At 36.2% G+C, this 19,795-nt stretch overlaps 2 protein-coding genes and 1 long non-coding RNA gene across 4 annotated transcripts in view; all 3 read right to left on the bottom strand.

Moving 5' to 3' along the window:
• Positions 1 to 194: 194 nt before the first annotated feature.
• LOC113774888 (CASP-like protein 5B2) lies at positions 195 to 2,934 on the bottom strand. Its single transcript, XM_027319539.1, has 3 exons — positions 2,487 to 2,934; positions 1,428 to 1,560; positions 195 to 590 (listed from the first exon to the last, which is right to left on the bottom strand). Exons 1-3 carry the CDS (start codon positions 2,615 to 2,617, stop codon positions 390 to 392), a joined length of 465 nt encoding a protein of 154 aa, XP_027175340.1. The 5' UTR covers positions 2,618 to 2,934; the 3' UTR covers positions 195 to 389.
• A 3,788-nt stretch (positions 2,935 to 6,722) lies between these two features.
• Positions 6,723 to 19,795, bottom strand: part of LOC113774887 (delta-1-pyrroline-5-carboxylate synthase-like) — a 14,414-nt gene continuing 1,341 nt past the window's right edge. The window contains exons 2-21 of one of the 2 annotated variants that reach the window (XM_027319537.1): positions 15,396 to 15,448; positions 14,097 to 14,168; positions 13,667 to 13,770; positions 12,866 to 12,968; positions 12,548 to 12,709; positions 11,437 to 11,714; positions 11,074 to 11,224; positions 10,778 to 10,942; positions 10,557 to 10,634; positions 10,001 to 10,090; positions 9,428 to 9,514; positions 9,243 to 9,329; positions 9,078 to 9,174; positions 8,895 to 8,998; positions 8,670 to 8,745; positions 7,772 to 7,922; positions 7,605 to 7,673; positions 7,398 to 7,464; positions 7,248 to 7,318; positions 6,723 to 7,065 (exon numbers count right to left, since the gene is read on the bottom strand). In XM_027319537.1, the coding sequence (XP_027175338.1) occupies positions 6,987 to 7,065; positions 7,248 to 7,318; positions 7,398 to 7,464; positions 7,605 to 7,673; positions 7,772 to 7,922; positions 8,670 to 8,745; positions 8,895 to 8,998; positions 9,078 to 9,174; positions 9,243 to 9,329; positions 9,428 to 9,514; positions 10,001 to 10,090; positions 10,557 to 10,634; positions 10,778 to 10,942; positions 11,074 to 11,224; positions 11,437 to 11,714; positions 12,548 to 12,709; positions 12,866 to 12,968; positions 13,667 to 13,770; positions 14,097 to 14,168; positions 15,396 to 15,448 (2,144 nt within the window). In that variant the 3' untranslated portion in view covers positions 6,723 to 6,986. Of the gene's footprint in view, positions 7,066 to 7,247; positions 7,319 to 7,397; positions 7,465 to 7,604; positions 7,674 to 7,771; positions 7,923 to 8,669; positions 8,746 to 8,894; positions 8,999 to 9,077; positions 9,175 to 9,242; positions 9,330 to 9,427; positions 9,515 to 10,000; positions 10,091 to 10,556; positions 10,635 to 10,777; positions 10,943 to 11,073; positions 11,225 to 11,436; positions 11,715 to 12,547; positions 12,710 to 12,865; positions 12,969 to 13,666; positions 13,771 to 14,096; positions 14,169 to 15,395; positions 15,453 to 19,795 lie in introns of those variants that run through there. The other variant, XM_027319538.1, reaches the window with a different exon arrangement.
• On the bottom strand, positions 17,432 to 18,375 carry LOC113774889. The gene is made up of 4 exons (XR_003468836.1): positions 18,272 to 18,375; positions 18,089 to 18,144; positions 17,957 to 18,004; positions 17,432 to 17,860 (listed from the first exon to the last, which is right to left on the bottom strand). It is a non-coding gene; the product is annotated as an uncharacterized LOC113774889 (long non-coding RNA).

Below are 19,795 nucleotides of genomic sequence, written 5' to 3'. Positions count from 1 at the left end.
TTAATCATTTCATCACAAAGTTACGACCTTTCGCTCCATTTATGTCCGCGTCTGCAATTGCACGTTAATAAAGCAAAGAAAAATGGCACCTATTGAACTTCTCAACCTCCAGGAGGGAAGAACATTTTTACAGTGCCCCTCCTGGAAAAACTGGGGAAGAAGAAACATCAAAATTTCAGGACAAGCTCTTCCCCTGCTGGAAAACAAATATTGGCCCGTGTAGGCCAAAAGAGCCCAGTTATTGTAACAAAAATGAAGAAAGCTACCAACCAATATGGGTCAAATGAAGGATAGTTTTTCCCTCTCACAGAAAATGCAGTCGCAATATAGAAGTGAAAGATGATTTTTAAGATGAGCCAAGTAGACAAAGTGAAAAGAGCTTCAAGCACCTAAACTGAGGCTAGTATCCAGAACATTACATGAGAAGATACAGCGATCAGACACCAAGTGATGAAAGACAGAACAATGGAGAGTTCAAATTTGCTACAGGAAGGTTGCATTGGGCCCTTACAGTATTTCAAGTCTTTGGCATACAAAACTGCTATCCCAGCTGATGAGCATGCTGCTGCAAGTGATAGAGTAGCTGTCACCTGCATTGCATCACTTATCCACCAATCAGAAAATATATAAGAAAGAAACCAACAAGAATATAATGAAAGAAACAAAGAAAGATATAAAAGACCGAATAGGATAAGAACACTTTATTTGCGTGAAGTTGATTTCAATATGGGAGCAAAGACAAACGCATGTCTTTTTGATACATGGAATAGTAGCCTTTCAAAACTTAGCACTGGCAAAACGTGTAAGCGTAAAACTGTCTTCCGTATCAATTTCAGCCAAATTAAGCACGCAGCCATAGATCAACATGGAACGCTTACAGTTACGAAGGATAAACAGAAAGATGTAATAAATAAACTTCAAGTCTAGTGAGATATGACAGAAAAGGAAGTTGTATAAGAGCTCTAGTGCTGACAAAACTGAATATTGTGTTGAAAAAAGTTCTCTGACTTGGAAGTTACTGAACAAAGCTAGGAACAAAAGGACAGAAAGCACAATGATGAGAAACAATATTCAAAACTATAGCTTGAAAATGTTATGAGACCTAAATCTCACATATAAAGAACATCATGCTAAATACGCCTCTTGCCGCAGGATGGTTAAGATCAGCAATTTTACTTCGTATTGAGAGTCATATCCATGTACTGGGTGTTGCCGTAATAAACATGATTCCAAAAATTATGCATGCAAAGGGCGAAATGGGAGTTAGAAGAGTGCTAAACAAGAAAGTTGAATAAAACTAGAGTTTACTGCAATTATTGTTCTCTCTCTCACAATCAAAGCCCAGCCATGATAACAGGCTAACTCACCAGTGCCAGATAAGCAAATTATTCATGTAAAAGAGACAGATTGAGGGATTTGTAAGGTACCCAATCGCCAACAACGAACAGGCTCACTAAAACAGGATTTCGAAGGTCTCTCTTTATCCTCAAAGCATAGACATCAAGACATGCTAGTCCAAGGCTCCACAAAACTTGAAGCCCCATCGATGCAATCAAATAGCTGAAATCAGAAGTCATAATTTACCAAAGTGAATAACAGTCGTAGTATCTTTTTCAAAAGCCAAATCAAGAAAACCTATATACGCAAATACATGTGGGTGTGGAAGGCAACAATAACAGGCATGCGCAGATAAGAAAAAATCAAGAGTCCTTAGACTAGACTATACTTTCTCTTCTAAGTATAGGATAAACAACCACCGAATTACATTATTAGCACTTGGATATATTAGATCAAAAAGCACCCCACTTACAAGAGGATTTCTTTGTTGTGTTATAAAGAATCAGTTATCACAGATGCTGCACCAATATAATTTTCATTGCTCGACATTCTATGTCTCTTCAAATTGATGACGTCCTCCAAATAGTAACTTTTCTTTCTAGGTTAGATGTTTAACTTTTGATTATCAACTCATGTCTCAATTTAACTCATCCAATTGCACATCTTGTCTGTTAACGTAAAGGGATAAATAAGGTAAGTTTATAAACTAGAAAAAAAAAATGTCTGCACATCCAATCTTCAAAATGGTGCAGCGAATATGGTCAGCTCCAAAATGTCCAGGAGTGATTTAGTGAGCTGTCGTAGCACATTTTCAATTCCAACAGAAATTAGAACAAATACTTCACTTCATCTGAAAACAGCAGCAAACTTGATACCAAAACACCCAGAAACAATGGTGCATGAAAATTGGGCACCAAATAAACTCGTATCAACATTTTATAGAGAAAAGGCTGAACTATAAAATCCCTTTGCCCAAGAAGATCTGATACCAGCGGAAAGCAAAGATCAAGGCAAGTACAAAATCCAAAGCGCAGTATTTGTTTCGATAAGGAGGAAGTAGAAAACAAGTGGCCCGATCCCATCAACTAAAACCAGTAAACATGAAAATACCACATTCTGAAAACTCAATGCGAAGGAAGAATCCATACCAGAACGCAGTGTAGTTGGAAAACCCATAAGCAGAGACCATAACTCCAATGGATGCAGCTCCAAATATACATTGCCCTATCCTTAATAACAACCCACAAACAGTCCCCGGACTCCCTATCAACTCCTTCATTTCTTCTCTCTATCTAAATTCCCGAAACTTTGCAAAGGGCCCTTTTTCTTCCAGAATGAAAAGGGCCCTCTCAAAGCCCTAGATTTCTCCAATCTCCCCCATTTCCTCAACCCAAATCACATCAATAACTGAACATTTCGATCCTTAAAGAGATTTAAGTATTCTTCTGCCTACAAGACGTGATTAAACAGAGAAATGCGAGTAGAGAGAAATAAATGACCAAAAATTGCTAACGCATCCAGATAGACCGTTAGGTTTGTGTTTTATTGGAAGCATCATAAAGTTGAAAACATTTCTTGAAGCAACTAGTGTCATAATCATTGCCACCCGTAAAATAAATAGATTACAATTTTTTTTTTTGTGTCAAATCAACTAGGCTGAGAAAAGTTAAAAGAAGAGGATCCACCTCTAAATTAAATTAAAAAGATGCACCACTACATATCTTTTAAACTTTAAAACAAGTGCACAGGTTTGGATTTTTAATATCCAATTAAGCCTATGTGTTATGGTTCACCTAGTGATCAACTCATCTAAGTGGAGTTGGATTATTATTATTATTATTATTATTATTATTGGACTAAGCTGGTTTTACAGGTAGGACTTAGGAGAGAGGTTTTGGATTTATTAATGAATTTAGAAAGTGTTCATGCGAAGTGGTAATTGGTTGCTTAATGGAGGGTGGAGGAGTGGCTTTGGTGACGCGGACTCTCCTAGGTGGATCTTTCTTTTGCTTCTTTTGATTAGTGCTTTTATGGTCAGGGTTTCTTTTTGCAGTTTTATTATTGTTCTGCTGCCGGATGGATCTGATTGTCGCTTTCCACTTGCGGGAATCTCTCGTACTTGCCCAGCCACACCATGAATTCACATCATTTGCCCCACATCTTTCCAAAATTTTCATGCTTGCCAAGTTTCTTTGGAGAGGGTAATTTGTGGTTTTAATTAGCCCCTTCCTTTCTAGTGGTTATGCATCGAAATGGCAATTTATTTATTTCCCCGTGTTATGTGATTGCCGAAAGTATTCGTTTGACCACTTATTGGCTAGAAGTTATAACCTGAAAATGGATTGGTCATGGACCAAATAAGTGGATGAGTCCAACATGTGCATGCATGGCAGTAGAATCTAATATGTAACGTCTGTTCGCTTATTTTATGAACAAGAATCGAGTTAGCCTTACAAAAAAAAAATTCGAGTTCCGTGATATATTATAAAAACACAAATAAGGGTCGTGTCATTCAATTCTTTAGATTATAAATGTGTTTGATTTCAAGAACAATTTTGGTTTTCATGCGCTAAACTTAAGCTCAAGTTCGAAATCTATTCATCAAAGTTAATAGAATGCATGATATTGTTATAAAAAAAAACTTTTATTGACGCAACCATTCATGTATATATCATTTGTTATGTTAATTGCTGAAATTTAATCGAATGAAAATTCCAATTTTTAATACTCTACCATATCCTACAAAATAGAGAACTAAATTCCATTACTGGTTTGATAAACTATCGCTATGTTTAATTATTATAGTAGGTTCGGTTATTCATGTGGACAGCCACCAATAGTATTCTAATGCTCGCGAACACAATTTACCTCAACTAGTCTATTAAACGAGCATTATCTAGCTAGCATCAAGTTTAATTCATTTTTTAATTAAACGAGAATTTTCCATGTTTGAACAAAATAGTAGTGTTCCAACCTTGCTCAGTGAGTGTTTCCCCACCCCCTTTCTCCCACATCGGTCCAGTAAGAGTCGAGTGAGTGAGATTTAAGTCCCTCGGACCAACTTGGAAGTCAGCAATTGCCTTTTACGTTGGTTTGAGAAAATAGGTTTATTTCTTCCTTCTTAACTCTTGTTGGAAAGAGAGGGAAGGAGCGGAGAAAGAATGACAATTTGATTATATATCTTGACCAGTTTGTAGATAAGTACACCAATCATAAGACAAAAGATTTAATTTGTTGTACAAAATAGAAACTTGTAAAGCTTTGATACATAGAGCAATTTAAATTTTATGATTATCAAATCATTGCTGCTTTAGTTGAAAATGGTGGTAATAAAAAAGTTTCACATTATATACCTTCCTGTTTTACCAATAGGGTATGTTCAAGGTCATAAGAGATGGCTGGTCCTTGCCTCTATCTCTAGACTCGCAAAATATTGAGCTAGAAATAGATGCAATTGATAAAATCTGCTGATTTGCCATCATCTCTAACCATAGGTTCCTCATCATTGCTCTGTTGAGAGTCACCCTTTAGACATGCTCGTCAAGAAGCAAAGGATACGGGCAGGACGGTCATCAGAAGGGCGTTCCTGAGTAGTTCACAGTCAAGATTTGTTCTAAAAAATTGTACGGTCTAGATCACTTCTTGTACCTCGTTTTTAATAATATATGTGGAACCCACAAAATTTTGTTCTAAAGTTACGCCGTGTGCAAACAAAGTTACACCATGTGAAAATAAAGTTACGTCGTATATAAAATGCACATAATCTTTAGAAACGGTTGCAGGTGCAACCGTTCCTGCCCCTGATCCAAAAGCAAATCGACTTGCAAAACTGGGTGCTCAGCGAGATGGAAACTTATTAATCTTGGAAAATGTTTTTCTTGAACTGAGTAGTTCAGTTGAAGAAGACATTAGGAGAATTTGCTTTTCTCCTTTTGTACCTATAACTTAGTTATTTAACATCATTATTTTTTTGCCCCAAAAAGAAAATCTATTAGCCACGCTCGCTCGTATGCATCTTCAGTTGCTGCATTTTAATTGACCCACCATTACGCACACAAATATCAACTAGGAGGATATGTAAAGCTAAAGTCGGATTGGAAATGCAACAACAAATGCTCTTCTTTCCTGAGAATAGCTCTTTATTAACTTGTTTTGCTATAAGCTGACCTACCATTGTGTTTAATGGAGCAAGATTTTACATTGACCTGTTTACTTTCGACTTTTATGAAATGATATCAATTTATTCTCTGTCCCAGAAAAAAATTGCTAAATCGGCTCAACATTCTGTTGATCCATATTTATTTTTTAAAAGCATTCTCAAAAATAGCTAATCATCTTTTCGTTCACCTTTTATTTCAAAACAAAAGATACTTTATAAATTATATAAGGATCAGTTAGGGATAGGCATTTGTAAGTAAAGGTTGGGTTGATGGTATATGAATAGGCCCTACCTAAATATTTTGCATTTGTGTCGGAAACAAACTCAATAAAGCATCGTCTGCATATTTTGCTTGATCTCCAAGGCAAAAGCCTTGCCCCTTGGAGGGATAAAAACCTTCGCATGTAAAACCCTATACGCTATAGAAAAGACTTGAATCTTTTCTTCTCCTCCTCCTCCTCAGAAAAGCAAGAGACAAAAGGAAAATGGCATTCTCATCAATGGTTTCGAAAGCAACTCCATCTGTTGTTCCTATTGCGTTCCGGGCTAATGAAATGCCATTCAAGCTCAGAGCTAGCTGGTTCTCCCCACAAAAGAGAGCTAGCGGTTGACCGGACATCTGGGGGGTTAACTTACCAGTACCCATAGCCAAAGCCTTGAGTATTGCTAATTTTCTTATGCTACGAAGGTTGCCATCTTTGCCAAAGACAAAGTTGAAGGATTTCTTTGTACAAGAATTCAACTTGTTTAAAGATCTTCTTAAAGCAAATAATTTGGAACATTCCGGGGTTGTTGCGGAGGAGACACAATTTGAAAATTGAATGCCCAGGTTTTCTAGCCAACTTGTGTTAGTAGCAAAAATTTTTGGATTTTTGATCCTCTTCTTTCAAGCATTAATGGAGGAATTCATATCAAGCATCTAAACAACTAACTATTCTTGCAGAAAATATCGTACTCCAGAAATATGGAGTAGAAAATTTAGAATAATAATTTAAAAAAAATACATAACATCTATTGATCTCATCCAGAAACATAGAGCAGAAAATTTAGAATAAAATGTGAGTACAACTGCGAAGTTTTACTTTAGTAATTCTTTAGCTCACTCTACAGTTCTAAATAGTGTTTAAATAGAACTCCGTTAGGCGGATATGGAATCGAACCTTTGTTTTTTGCAAGAATGGAGGCTCGATCTACCCACACATACGTGAGATGACCCGAGTAGCCTTGGAGGACTTTGAGATTTGTCTAAATAGAACATGTACAAGAAAGAAACATGAAACCAACCTAAATAATGCTCTGAAAAATGCTCTTGCTCTCCAATATTCTCTAAATAATGCTCTGAAAGTAAATTTCTCAGAAACATGAAACCAAACTAAAAGTATATCACTTTCTGCCACTATACTTCATCCTTGACCGCGGTAAGAGGACTACAACAAATCTCGATGGATTTCAAGCATCATTTCCACGAAATGTTCAGATTCTGACTTGTTTAGTCAAGGGCTAGCTTCTTGTGGGTGTAATCAACCCCTTTGTCACCCTTCACAACTTGTCCGGTACCTCTAAGCACCCTGAATATGCAACAAAATCATGAGATTAAGAACCATAATATAAAATGAAAAAAAATCAGTATATGCCTTCATTTCACAATGTTCCAAAAGGATTAAAATCGAGAATTTTGATTTTATAGTTTCTCAGCCATAGACAAACATAAAAGAACTAGATGCCATTTTCATGGGAAGCTAGTACAAACCATCTTGTTGTTAGCAGTCCTTCAACTCCTACTGGACCTCGAGCATGTATCTTGCTGGTACTTATGCCAACCTTAATCCAACAAGAAAAAATGAATAAATTCAAACCTGTCGAAACTCAAATAATATCCATGAATAGTCCAAGTCCATACCTCGGCCCCTAGTCCAAAACGCGCCCCATCGCAGAAGCGTGTGCTTGCATTAAGGAAAACTGCAGCACTGAAGGAAGCAACAACCCGTAATGTCAGTTTAAAAAGTCTCAATCCCAAAATGGTACCATTTTTAGACTACTTAATTTGCTCAGAAAATATTACAAGCCAATGTAGAATATTACATAACGAAAAATACCACTTATCTACCTATCAACTTGATGTAAGAAATATTCAGCAACTTCTTGATCCTCCGTAACAATACATTCAGTATGGCCACTGCTAGGAAAAGAAGAAACAGGGGAAAGAAAAAAAAATCAGTGATAGCTCAGTATTACACAACCTTGCATTTTTTAGGCCAAAAGTGACAAACATGCCTTCCATGCTTATGAATGTGATCAATGGCATCTTGCACATCATCCACAACTTCTATTGTGCAAGCCTTAGAGTTGTACTCATGGTGAAACGAGTCTGCGAATGCAATGTTGAACAGAGAACTTGCTCTCGGTCCACCATATAAACTAACTCCTGCAATCATAAATGTACCACAGTGAAACTTACTCTTTTTTTTTTCCCCCTTATCATTTGTCTTTCATTCACATTTTATAGAAAAACACTAAAATCTACCCTTTTCATTTAAAAATGATGCATCATTCCTCAAAATTAACACCATTACAAATAGAAATGCACGTTATCATCTCAAAACTAGAAGAAACTTTTGTGGACAGATCTATGCAATGATTTCTAACTAGTACAGCTTTCTAAAAAATGGCAGAACAGCACCAACAATCACCAACTTATACTCAGAAAAGTTACTTAAATATGGTTTATTTATTCAATACGACCAAACACAAATCTCTCAAAGATGGCGGAAGAGAATCAATAGTTGCCACATGAGGTTTCTGCCACAAAGTTAGAAACCTTTAAAAAAAATGTACTTGGCTGTTTTCCAGCTTTCTCTTTTTTCTTGGTTTCCTTTTGCTTCACTTTTATGAGTTAGAGTTGATAAAAACAAAGTCAGAGTTTGCTAAAATCTGGAAGAAGTTTCAATTGGCCAATCTTCCACCTAAAGTGAAGATGCTTTCTAATGAGTTTTTGTGCATAGCGAGTGAAGATGCTTTCTAATGACGTTTTGTGCATAGCGGATTTTAGTTTCAATTGTGTAACAAGCACAAGACCAACCATTGTGGTTATGGTACAAAATCCAGGATAATGGACAAAAAACCTAGTTGGATTTAAAATTGTTGGTGAAACTTCACTGAGATTAACTAGTACCTTCGTGTTTCAATTCTACAAGAAGTTCCTGAAACCCAGTACTAGTTGTCAGATCTTGGTGCACAAGAAGTGTTTCCTACAAAGAAAGCAGCATAGGATGCATTAGCAAAATATTACAGCATAAAAACAACGAAGGTAATTTTTAAGTAAGCTCTATTATATCTAAGAATGTTCAATGAATAACATAATGGCCTCAGTGGACAGAAGATCGGAGATTCAGTTTACCATAGCATTACAGGCAGCAGGATAATCCAGCTTTGCATCCACAACAATATGCCTTGCCATGTCCATATTAGCTGACTTGTCTACGTAAACATGACAAATTCCATCTGACAGCAACCATACATTCAGTGGAATATCCAGTTGTATTCTATTTCTTTACTAAATTCATTAGTTTTTTCCCCCTACCAGCATGACCCAGAACTGGAATTTTTGTAGTATTCTTGATTTGTGAAACCAGATAATTGCTGCCTCTAGGTATGACAAGATCTATCACATCATCAAGCTGTCATAGATTAAATATGTTAGAACAGATATCTAATGGAAAGATCAACAAGCATTCTCCATTCTCACCTTGAGAAGGTCAGGTATCTCCTCTCTTGAAGTCACAATCCCAATAAGTTTTTTACCAACAGTATCTGGGATGACTGATGTAATTATCTGCAGAGGTTAATCGAAAGCTTATCAAGAAATCAACTCAACAAAATGACAATGCAGCTGAACATTAAGTCCATAAATGGCCAGATTATAACTCAGACCTTGTGAAGGATAGCATTTGAGCGATTAGCCTCTTTGCCTCCTTTCAACAAGAGTCCATTTCCACTTCGAATTGCTAATGCAGCAATCTGCACACACAATTTGACAAATAATCAATTCATGGAAGAATATGGTAAATAAAATAACCAAGTAAATGAAACTCAGCTGATGACTCTAAACAGTTGTCAGTGGATCTGTATCAAGCAATTTGATTGCAGCTCACAAGAACAGTGAATGATGAAAGAATTCAGCTTAGATAGAGGGGAATGAAGAGACCAGAACCGTACAAATCCAGATAGTGATGAGTTTGCGACACAAGCAACCTATTAAATCCATGTATGACACAATTACAGCAGCCACTCGGGCATGGCTCATTGACTGTCCAATTTATCCATTGTTGGTTTTAACAAATTGTTCCTCTAAAATTGCCTAATACAAGCTCTACACCACCTCTATTGTTTCCACAAGCCATATACATGTAACATTATGCTTTAGATACTTATCATTTCTCCAAAAGAAAAGATTCAGAATGAAAAATAAGCTAAAGGATCCTGTAAAAGATGTATGTGAATTACCTGAACGAGTGCATCAGGTCGAGATTCAAAAACAATCAACAGGACACCCAAAGGACATGATGTCTTCTCTAAAACAAGTCCATCTGCAAGCTGCATGAAGTGCAGTCAGCCTACTTTAAATGCAACTAAATGCAATTTCATAGGTGCTACAAAAGAAGAGATGTATAACAAAATTAAAGCATGATCAAGCAGCAAAAATCCAGAATCTATGTTCTGACAAAATCGCATATCCAGCATATACGAGGGCTCAAATCAACTTTCTTGTGCTTTTTTCCCCCCATTTTGTGTGATTTCTGCAACATTTCTTTAGCATTCAGTTTAGCCCATTTGTCTTTCTCTGACATTGCAAGCTCAATATTTGGAAGAGATAAATAAGATTTGAATCACGTGACACTGAAAATTTCAGCTAGAAATTAGATTAACACTAATTAAAAGCTTAAGGTTACCAAAATATCTCATGGTTCCTACATATTTTCCATGCAATGATAAGCATGTAATTCAATTCTTGATTAAAAAGCAACAAAATCTCAATTACAGGAATATTAATGCAACTCACCTCAGTTCTCGACAATATTTGACCGATGGGTTCTTTCATATCTGCAATTGTACGAATTGATTTTGCAAGGGCTGCGATCTGGAAAGTGGTTGAGTAGAAAGAAAGAGATGGTTTCTATCATAGGATTCTTGTAAAAAGAACAGTTGTTGAATTGATCACATACAACAGAAGGACAAAAATGAAAATGGAAACTATCTTGTGGAAAATCAAGCAGTACTTGCCTTCCCAGGCTTCAAAAGTAAACGAGAAACTAGTGAGTCATCATATCCAGCTTTGCGTGCTGCAGAAACATCAGCATCATTCTCAGCCTTAATTGCACTTTCCTTCTCCTCTAGTGCAGTAGCAATATCCAACAATATTTTCCTCCTTTCATGTGAAGGAATGCTCTGCAGACAAATAACTTGTTAGAGATTACTGTATCCTTAAAAGAGATCTTTTTTCTAATAAACATTGAGTTAAACTCATTGAACAGCGAAGCAATTATTTATTGAAGAAAGCGGAAAAGGTATCTGTTTACCTGAAGTTTTCTGGAACACTCTCGAGCTGCGAGTGCCATCTCACGTGCACCAACATCAGTGAGTGTAATCCACAAATGTGAATCTTTGTGAAAGAGAGTACCAATTCGTTGTCCATGCAGCACCTTTGTGATATTATCTGCAGCAAAACCACTTCCAGGTACACAGACAAAAGAAGGATCAGCATAAATCTTATGGCTGATAATACATCATCAGAAGATTAGACTGATGAATGATTGTTAAAAGAAGCGGATAATTTGTCAGATCTCATTATCCCAAAAAAACTACCAGGGGATTAGATATTTTTCCTGACATATTTAGTTTTTGAGATAATAAGTTTGCTGAAATGATGCAATCTGAGTTACCTGGTTATAATAACAGGAGTACCAGAATCTGCCGCATGAACTGCAGCCTTTACTTTAGCATGCATTCCTCCTCTCCCAACCCGGGATTTATCTCCAAAAGTTATTAGGCCTTCGTGTTTTTCTTTAATATATGTATTGATTAGCTTTGAATGTGGATCACTTGGTGGGCCACTGTAAAGGCCCTCTACATCACTTAACAAAACAAGAAGGTCAGCCTTGAGCTCAAGTGCCAATAGAGCTGCCAAGCTATCATTGTCCCAGAATATGCCAGAAGAATCCTGCAAAAGAAAGGTCTAATATCATTATAAGACAATTCCGCTCAAATCAGACCAAAACCTTTGTTTTTTTAGGCCTGAGGTGGGGTCAAAGAGATTTAAACACATGAAATGCTAACTGTTAACCACTTTGGAAAAGCATTAGCAGATCAGAATAAGCTGCTACCATGAATTAAACTAAGCTAAACCTTCATATTCTTGCATTGTGTGTTTGGCATTGCACTGCCAGGTCCAATCACAAAAAAATAATGAGATAGTTGATACTCTTTCTTTACTTCAAAAGTCACAACTACAAGTTGATATGATATGACTCTGATTCTAGACTATCAACATACACAACAATAAGGCAGCTATTTTGAGAAATCTTGATGAGCCATAACCTCCAAAAAATTGCAAAGATTATGTGTATTATTAGATTCATTATTTTGCGAGGCGAACTTTCTAGGCAAATGATATTCTTTCCAAATAAAGCTCCCAACTGATGTTTTTTCTAAACATACCATGATAAACTCTTCCACTATGATTAACTAATAAAAGAATGACTTGTTGATAGTAAGCATTCTATGTACCATGATGGAACGTTCAATTATACTAGGAAGATGCAATGTATAAAAGATGCTCAAACTTTATTCCTCTTTTCTCAGATAAATAAGTGAAATTAATTATTTTCAGTGTGTTTGATTGGGGAACAAGATCTATGTGCAGTAAAGAAATAATCACATCATGTAATAATATAAATACATCTTCTATGCAGCTTTTATTGATCTTGCACTATAATGCAACACAACATTGTTAAGAAAATTAAGAGAATCAGATGAATAAGATAAGTCAAATACCTCATATGGGGCTCGTCGAGTACTGATAGCGTCATTTTCATTAAAGATAGGTATACTCCTTAAAGATAGCAATGTATCCACTGTTTCAGAAAGTTGCATTCTGAAATCCGGACTCTTGAAATCATTATCAGTAACTAGAAGTTGGGAAGATGTCACATCTAGCTGTAACAGATGAAAAGAAAATGGAAGGTAATTTACCATATTAGCACAAAAATGAAGAGATGTAGGAGATCACATGAAGTGTATAAATTCTGAAGTGCTAAAAAATTGCTGCCCATGTTAATACACCCCAACGATCTCAACAACAAGAAATACTACCTGGCTGAATAGGTTGTCATATAAAGCCATAAGACCATTCTGCCCAACAGCTGCACAAGCCTTTCCATCAATTTCAACTTGTGGCTTTTGTAGGTCGGCAAAACTGCAAAATACAACAGAAAATTTCCAATTTAACATGTTTCTACACGGATTAGAAACACGATACATGTGTTATTTAACACAAAAACTTGCGAATAGCAAACTTCATAGCACCGTTCAGATTGCAGTGGATTGGATTGAGAAAGTAGGAGGGAAAGGAGAGGAGAGTATAAGAGATATTTGTGAGTTTTTCTTTGGAAGGTTTTCATAAGGGAGAAGAAATGTGGGATTCAAGTTGTAATATTAGTTTTGTTTCCATCCAAGTCTGCATGGAAACTTGTTTTTAATTAACTTGCATGCTGCAATCAACCTACACTAAAATCAAATAAAAGACAAATGATTGTAGGTTAACAGAATTGTACTGGCATAAGTTGTGCATGTTTTTGTATCCAAATTGGTATATACACGCACAAAAACAGACAAGGTGTGAAAATTCTTTTTCTTAAGAATCCCAGCAAGTGTGATCATGGTTAGGTTATTCCTAGAAAGAAGTGGTATTAGCATCAAGACGTTATTTTAAATTCTGCTGTTGAATTCATGGAAAGGGGTTGAACGACTAAGAAGAACTAGATCAATTAAAGGATTAAACGTTTGTGTTTATTTTCTGAGAAAAATATAATTAAATAAGACCAAGAGAGATAAAAACAGTTATGCAAACGTGCAAAGTAAGTGTTCTGTTACTTCAAAAGGCAATTGCCTGACCTGCTGTTGACCAATCTCCTGTATTTAAGCCTCTGCCTTCCTGCTCCAACCGCCCCTGATGTCACTAGAATTATTTCATAGCCTTGAGAATTGAGTTCTTCAAGCTGCAGCATTTTGTTTGTGCAGAAAACGACAACTATTAGAATGTATGGCTAAGCTCAGAAGCCAAACATGGAATCAAAGAAGATAATGTCTCCTAAAGCCCCAGTTTAGAAAAGCAATCATTGATTGTGATTAAGGAGCCTTAACTCCAAAAAACATTTAATTCAAGTACAGCTTTAGTTGTGAACTTTTAAGCCATTGATCAGATAAGTGCTGAATTATACTTAACTATTTCATAGCTGTTTGAAACATTTTGTAATGAAATGTGAAATTCACTCTCTACCCGAATTGGCATCTATGCATTGAGTGTAGGAAAAATCAGAAATACCTGCTCAAAAATAGCTCCAACTCTGCCAACTGCTAATCTTCCATCATCGCGTGTAACTACTGCAGTACCTACCTGCGGGGATGTACAGCGACTAATGAATTAAAGAGCACAAACTCTCATAGTAGTACTATCTTTAGTAGTTCAGATTCAGTCATATTAATGCAACAAATTAAATTTGAACCAAAAATTAGTTAGCGGGAAAACCAAAATTAATTGGACATAAATGAAAGAAAATCTTATGCTACCAAAGATTAGTTAACTGGTAAACCAAGGTTAATTGGACATAAATGAAAGAAACTCTAATGAAAAAGTAAGATTAGAACAAAAAATATGCCCCGTTCATTAGTTTGAGACGATTAGAAATGGTTTAAAAATTTTTCAGGACTGCTTCGTAATGGACTGGATTTGAGAGTCAGATTCAAGAACTGTTACTGAGTTGGAAATATAGGGCTTAGATTTGTACAAGACCGGTTGAAAAAGATGAATACTCATAAAAAGAACTCCCCGTCTTCTGCCAAAAAAACAGATGCAACTCCTTTCGCGTATTATATCTCATGCATGTTCCTATTTATTTACAAATATTCTGTTCATTCTTCCCTTCTTTCATTTCCCCCCCTTTCCTTCTGGGAACAAGACTACAATTATAGATGACGGCCAAACAAATCAAAAGCGAGAAAATAAAATATGGGACACTGAATCTTACCTTGTTGAATAAAACTAAAAGTTACAGAGAACAAAATAAAAGTTTCGCAAAATGTAAAAGAGGGATAAATCTGTTTTCTAAATTGTGCTGTTTGTTTGTGATAGTGACATTTAGCATTGGAGTTTAATACACCAGAACACGTTGGTAACATGATTAACCTGCGTTAGATACGCGTGATAATTGATAAGATATTCCCTTAATCTAGGTTAAATACTGCGATTAACAAATAGCGGCAATTAGTAGCCGTAATGGCAAACAAATTTTATTTCCCAACAAATCTACAAAACGATAAAAAAAAAAAAATTTAAAGCTAAACTGTGCGAACGCCTTTAATACTCGATTCATCACTCCTATAAAAATAGTTTATCGAACGACAAGAGAAATACTAAATAAAAGGGAGAAGAAATAATCCGCGTTGTTGAACAACAACATGCAATACTGCATGACACCGACTTCGCGACGCATATCATAATGAAAGACCTACTTAATAATACTTAGGCTTTGCATGCAGCTTAGATCAATGTAGAAAGACATATGTATAGCCATGGAGATAAGAAACCGACGAACGAGAGACAGAGATCAATGAAAATAATGACCTTGAAGACGACGCGCTTGACATGCTTGACGAACTTTCTGGTAGGATCCATTGCTCCAAAGAGATGCTGTCTTCTTGTTTTGTTGTTTTGCGAGTAGGTCTGTCAAAGATCCACAGATCGGGATATTATTCTTTGTGTTTTATTTGTGTGTGTGTCTTCCGAGTAGCTTGCCACCCAAAAGAAAGGGAACGATTCAGGAGATCAGTATTTATGTGTCCTCCTGAGTTCTGATTCTAAGCCAAGCACGGAGGAAGCATTTAAATACTAGTTCAAATACCTTAAACCCGTTTCTGCGGCCCAGCAATTTTAGTCTCTCATTCTCTATCTCTTCATTTTTTTTCTTTTTTTACCGACGTTATCGTTAGCAATCGTTTACTGTTACCTTTCAGTGTTCAACCCCGTCAAAATGAGAATTATTACCGGTTTACCTGAATTTAGGAATGCAATTTGGTTGGGAAGGAAAATGTGATTTACTAATAGGCCAAATTACACTTTACTTCCCTGTGATTTAGTATTTTTGTACATAACCTCCCTATGATTTCAAAAACTATACATAACTCCCTCATGATTTGGATTAAAGTTTCAAAGTGATAGAAATAGTCATTCGTAACGGAACTTTTAAAAATGTCAAAATTATCCTAATAAATACATAACACACTAACCTCATATGATTTTATATTTTACCATATGATCCCCTTATGATTTAATAATAATTTACTATATAACTCCCTCATAATTTTTAAAATTTACACATAACCCCCCTTGATTAATAAATAATTTTCAACTTTACATCAGGATATTTTTGATATTTTAGGTGACTATGTTACGAATGATCATTTTTGTCACTTTGACACTTTAATCCAAATCATGAGGGGGTTATATATAACTTTTGAAACAATAGGGAGTTATGTAAAAAAATACTAAACCATAGAGGGGTAAAGAGTAATTTGCCCTTACTAATAAAGTGGGAGTGCAAATAAAATTTATTATCAATGTTCTATCCAGGGTAAAAAAAAAAAAACAAAGTACATTGTTGTGAAAAAGATTAATACCATTACTATCAACCACCATCTTAATTCGCAAGGACAGGATTTTCACATCCACATCCACTGTCTATACCACTGGAAAATCTTCTATTTCCAATGCATTATTGTTTTCTAAACTGTGCTTTACCGTGACGGGAAGGCTGTCAATTGGTGGCCCTACTACACCTTCTTTTATTTTGCAAATCATTTTTTGCAAAATATATTAAGGGGATGAAGTGCAATCCATATTTATAGGAATGCCATTAACAATGCTCTAATAATAGGTATGCTAGATTCAAATTATTCTAGCTTAGATGTAAGGCAGCCAAGCACTCCCCTTTATATTTTCCATTATTGTGGTAGGAACACAAACTCAGTGAGGAAAAATAAATGGATCAATCTACCATCAGTTACTAATGACCCGCAAATTAGGACGGCTCTTCAAAACTCCCAGTCATAATCCTCATGCAATATCATAGTTTTACTATAAAAAAAAAAAAAGGAAGCAATAAAGGCGTGAGGGTGCATTTAAATGTTGAACTATGTTTAGGATTCGGTACCGCAGAAAAAGCCAGAGTTTGAAGCAAGCAAGTCCAACGCCTAGCCGATAAAACGAGCGCCAGCATATAAATGTTTGCTAGCCCACCGCCTGCTCGAGGAGAGTAGTAGTGTGGTAGCATGCCCGTGACCTTTGCAGGTCTGGGATTATATACTCGACTGAAGAAGCCTGCTCAAATGACTTAGAGGCGGTGACTTCAACAAACGCATGACTCGTCTTAATTACATCGGTGGTTGGTTTTTTGGACGAACTATTACCATCGACCATGTCCCTTTTCAGTTTCTTTGTTTTATTGGGATGTTGAAGGATACCATCATAACTCATCCCTCAACTGGTATAAAACTTTTGGGGTTAGGAACATTCAATTTTTATTATAAGAAAATATTGGTTCAAAAAATTGATAGTCAAAATCATTTACTGCAATAGTTTGATGCTTGAAGAATTCCAACGTGTACGAGATACGCTCAAGAAAAAGATGTTTTTCTTCCCAGTCATTTAAAGCAGTGTGGATCAAAAACCTAGACAACAAATCCGGAATTATGATACTATAACTTTACGCTGTGGATGAGTCTTTTAAAACTTAGAAGGGGCTACAATAAAACTGAACATACTATCGATACAGCAGGAGTCCCATTTCGACATTCCGAAAATCGGTTTACCTCTTCGAGTCCATGGCCCTGACAGCCTGTTCAAGGAATGATTTTCAACATCGGATCCAAGTATCCATTCAATCAACTCCTAAAGGAAACTCACTACATCTCCACAAGTGTTCAAAGCAGGAACATGCAACTAGAACCAAACTGCACCAGAGACTATTGTATCTCTCAGTTCATGTGCCAAAGCTACGGTCCCCTGCATCTCCAAGTCCAGGAATTATAAACCTGAAAAAGCTCAAACAATGTGACCGTAAACAAAGAGGTCACTGCTTGCGATGCTTCTTAAGCTAAAATCGAACTACAGTTCTCTAAAGTAATTACCCTTTATCATTTAAAGCGGGGTCAATATTTCCAGCATATACATGAAGCCTGAGAAACAGCAAAAGTCAGCAACCTGACAAATGACAGCAGTTACATTGCCTATTAACCAACCTTATCAAGACATGTCATTACCCAGGAAATTTCTCGCTGAGTTTCTGAAGTGCAGGAGGAGCAGCAACTGCAGCTACCTGAAAGGCATAATGTACCACATTGACCATGAAAATCTGCTGCAAGTTTGGATGAGGATGCATGGCTAAGCAAACAAAGAATCTTCCAATTCGACAACCCATGAAGAGTGCTTCTTCATCTGCTTACCACTTTAATTTGCTTATTGTCAACACCACGTTCCTTTATCAAGTTAAGAGCTGCAACTATTGTGCCACCTGTAATTTTTACACAGGCGGTTAGTGGAGAAGCCTGTACTCTAAATGCATAGGCCAGGAGATTATACTGACAACTAGAATTAGTGCAACAGAAGTATAAGGCAAATGATAGTTATCTATCTCCATGTGCAAAGGATTGTGAACTGGCAATGAAACTAACAAAGAACATTGTGTATGCTAGCATGGACGTCCACAGCAGTTCTGGATTAATTATTGTTTGGACTGAGAATCGACAGTCACATTCTTTAAGAAGCAGGAGAGGAACAGTATTAAAAGCACCATGTCATGTGTTCCGCCTAGAAATTCTTTAACCTTAGATGAAGATACATGCACTTAATATTAACCTAGGCAAAACTTGACACCATGACAAGAATATTTCACTTCTCAAACAGAACATTTTATGAAATACACTCATGTTAACCACAGCATATCAAGACCTGAATACCACGTAGGGATAAGTTCAACACCTTTTTAACTCCAGAATAAAGTAGCAATAGCCATCCTGGAGCAGCTAGGCGACAAAGAAAAATAAAAGACTATGGATGTCAAAATTGAGGTTCTTAGGCACATCAAAAAAGAGCTTTTGCTTAGGCTTAACCATAGTTTTCTGAAAAAGCAAATAGGGATGGCAAACCTGATCAGACATTACATGTTGAAACAACCGCATTTAACGATGAAACATTATCCCTACTAGTAGGGAATTTTTTTTTTTCCTCCCCCTTTAGGTAACAGTTAATACACTTATGATTGCTACAATCAAACGATCAAGGAAATTCTAATGCATGACATGGTAAGCACACATAGTAAAGTTCAATCAACAATTTAAATAATTTTCAATAGAGCAGTGAGTGATCATAATTATCAAATTGTAAGTTACGTTTGAGGAAAACTAGGGAGAAAAAAGCTGTAGAGTCAGGAACCAAGCTGCCTTTCCCACAATGAATCAAACTTTCTCTATTCATTATTGAATGTACATCATAGACATAAATCGTGTTACATGAACCATCTCCGCGTGTATAGTTAGAAGAAGTTGTTTTTCCAATTATTCCTTCAAAACCCCAAATCTCCCCCCCCCCCCAAAACCCAAAAAAATGGAACTAATAAAAGACACCAATATAAGCACGAGGTAGAAATTATTGACACCTGGACATGGCCAATGAAACCAGTTATATCATCTAATGCAGTACAACAATGACAATGTTCATGATGAACGACTTAGGTTCCATATAGATTTGACAAATCTGTCATGCACAGCTCCCGGGTTTAATAACTAAAAGGATATTTGATGCACTGGTATGACAACTGTGCTTCAAAAAATCGAGAAAAAACCATTCATGAACTTCAGGGCCTTAATCAATAGGTTTCATATAGAGGATGACACAAAGTAACCAACAAACTGAATTTCGTAAGAGTTAAGAGAGTTAAAAGACTGTTCTGCAATCCAAATTATAGTCTT

Source organism: Coffea eugenioides, chromosome 6 (genome assembly GCF_003713205.1).
Source record: "Coffea eugenioides isolate CCC68of chromosome 6, Ceug_1.0, whole genome shotgun sequence".
In the NCBI taxonomy this organism is placed as follows: domain Eukaryota; kingdom Viridiplantae; phylum Streptophyta; class Magnoliopsida; order Gentianales; family Rubiaceae; genus Coffea; species Coffea eugenioides.
The sequence above is the reverse complement of the archived record's forward strand: the minus strand, read 5'-3'. Positions and strand labels throughout refer to the sequence as shown.

Bases quoted from the DNA above. Each gene is read 5' to 3' on its own strand.
- LOC113774888 (XM_027319539.1), bottom strand. From the start codon at position 2,617: ATGAAGGAGTTGATAGGGAGTCCGGGGACTGTTTGTGGGTTGTTATTA. The intron at 1,561-2,486 runs GTATGGATTCTT...TTCTGATTTCAG, and splicing joins TCCAACTACACTGCGTTCTG to CTATTTGATTGCATCGATGG. The intron at 591-1,427 runs GTACCTTACAAA...GATGCAATGCAG, and splicing joins TGTTCGTTGTTGGCGATTGG to GTGACAGCTACTCTATCACT.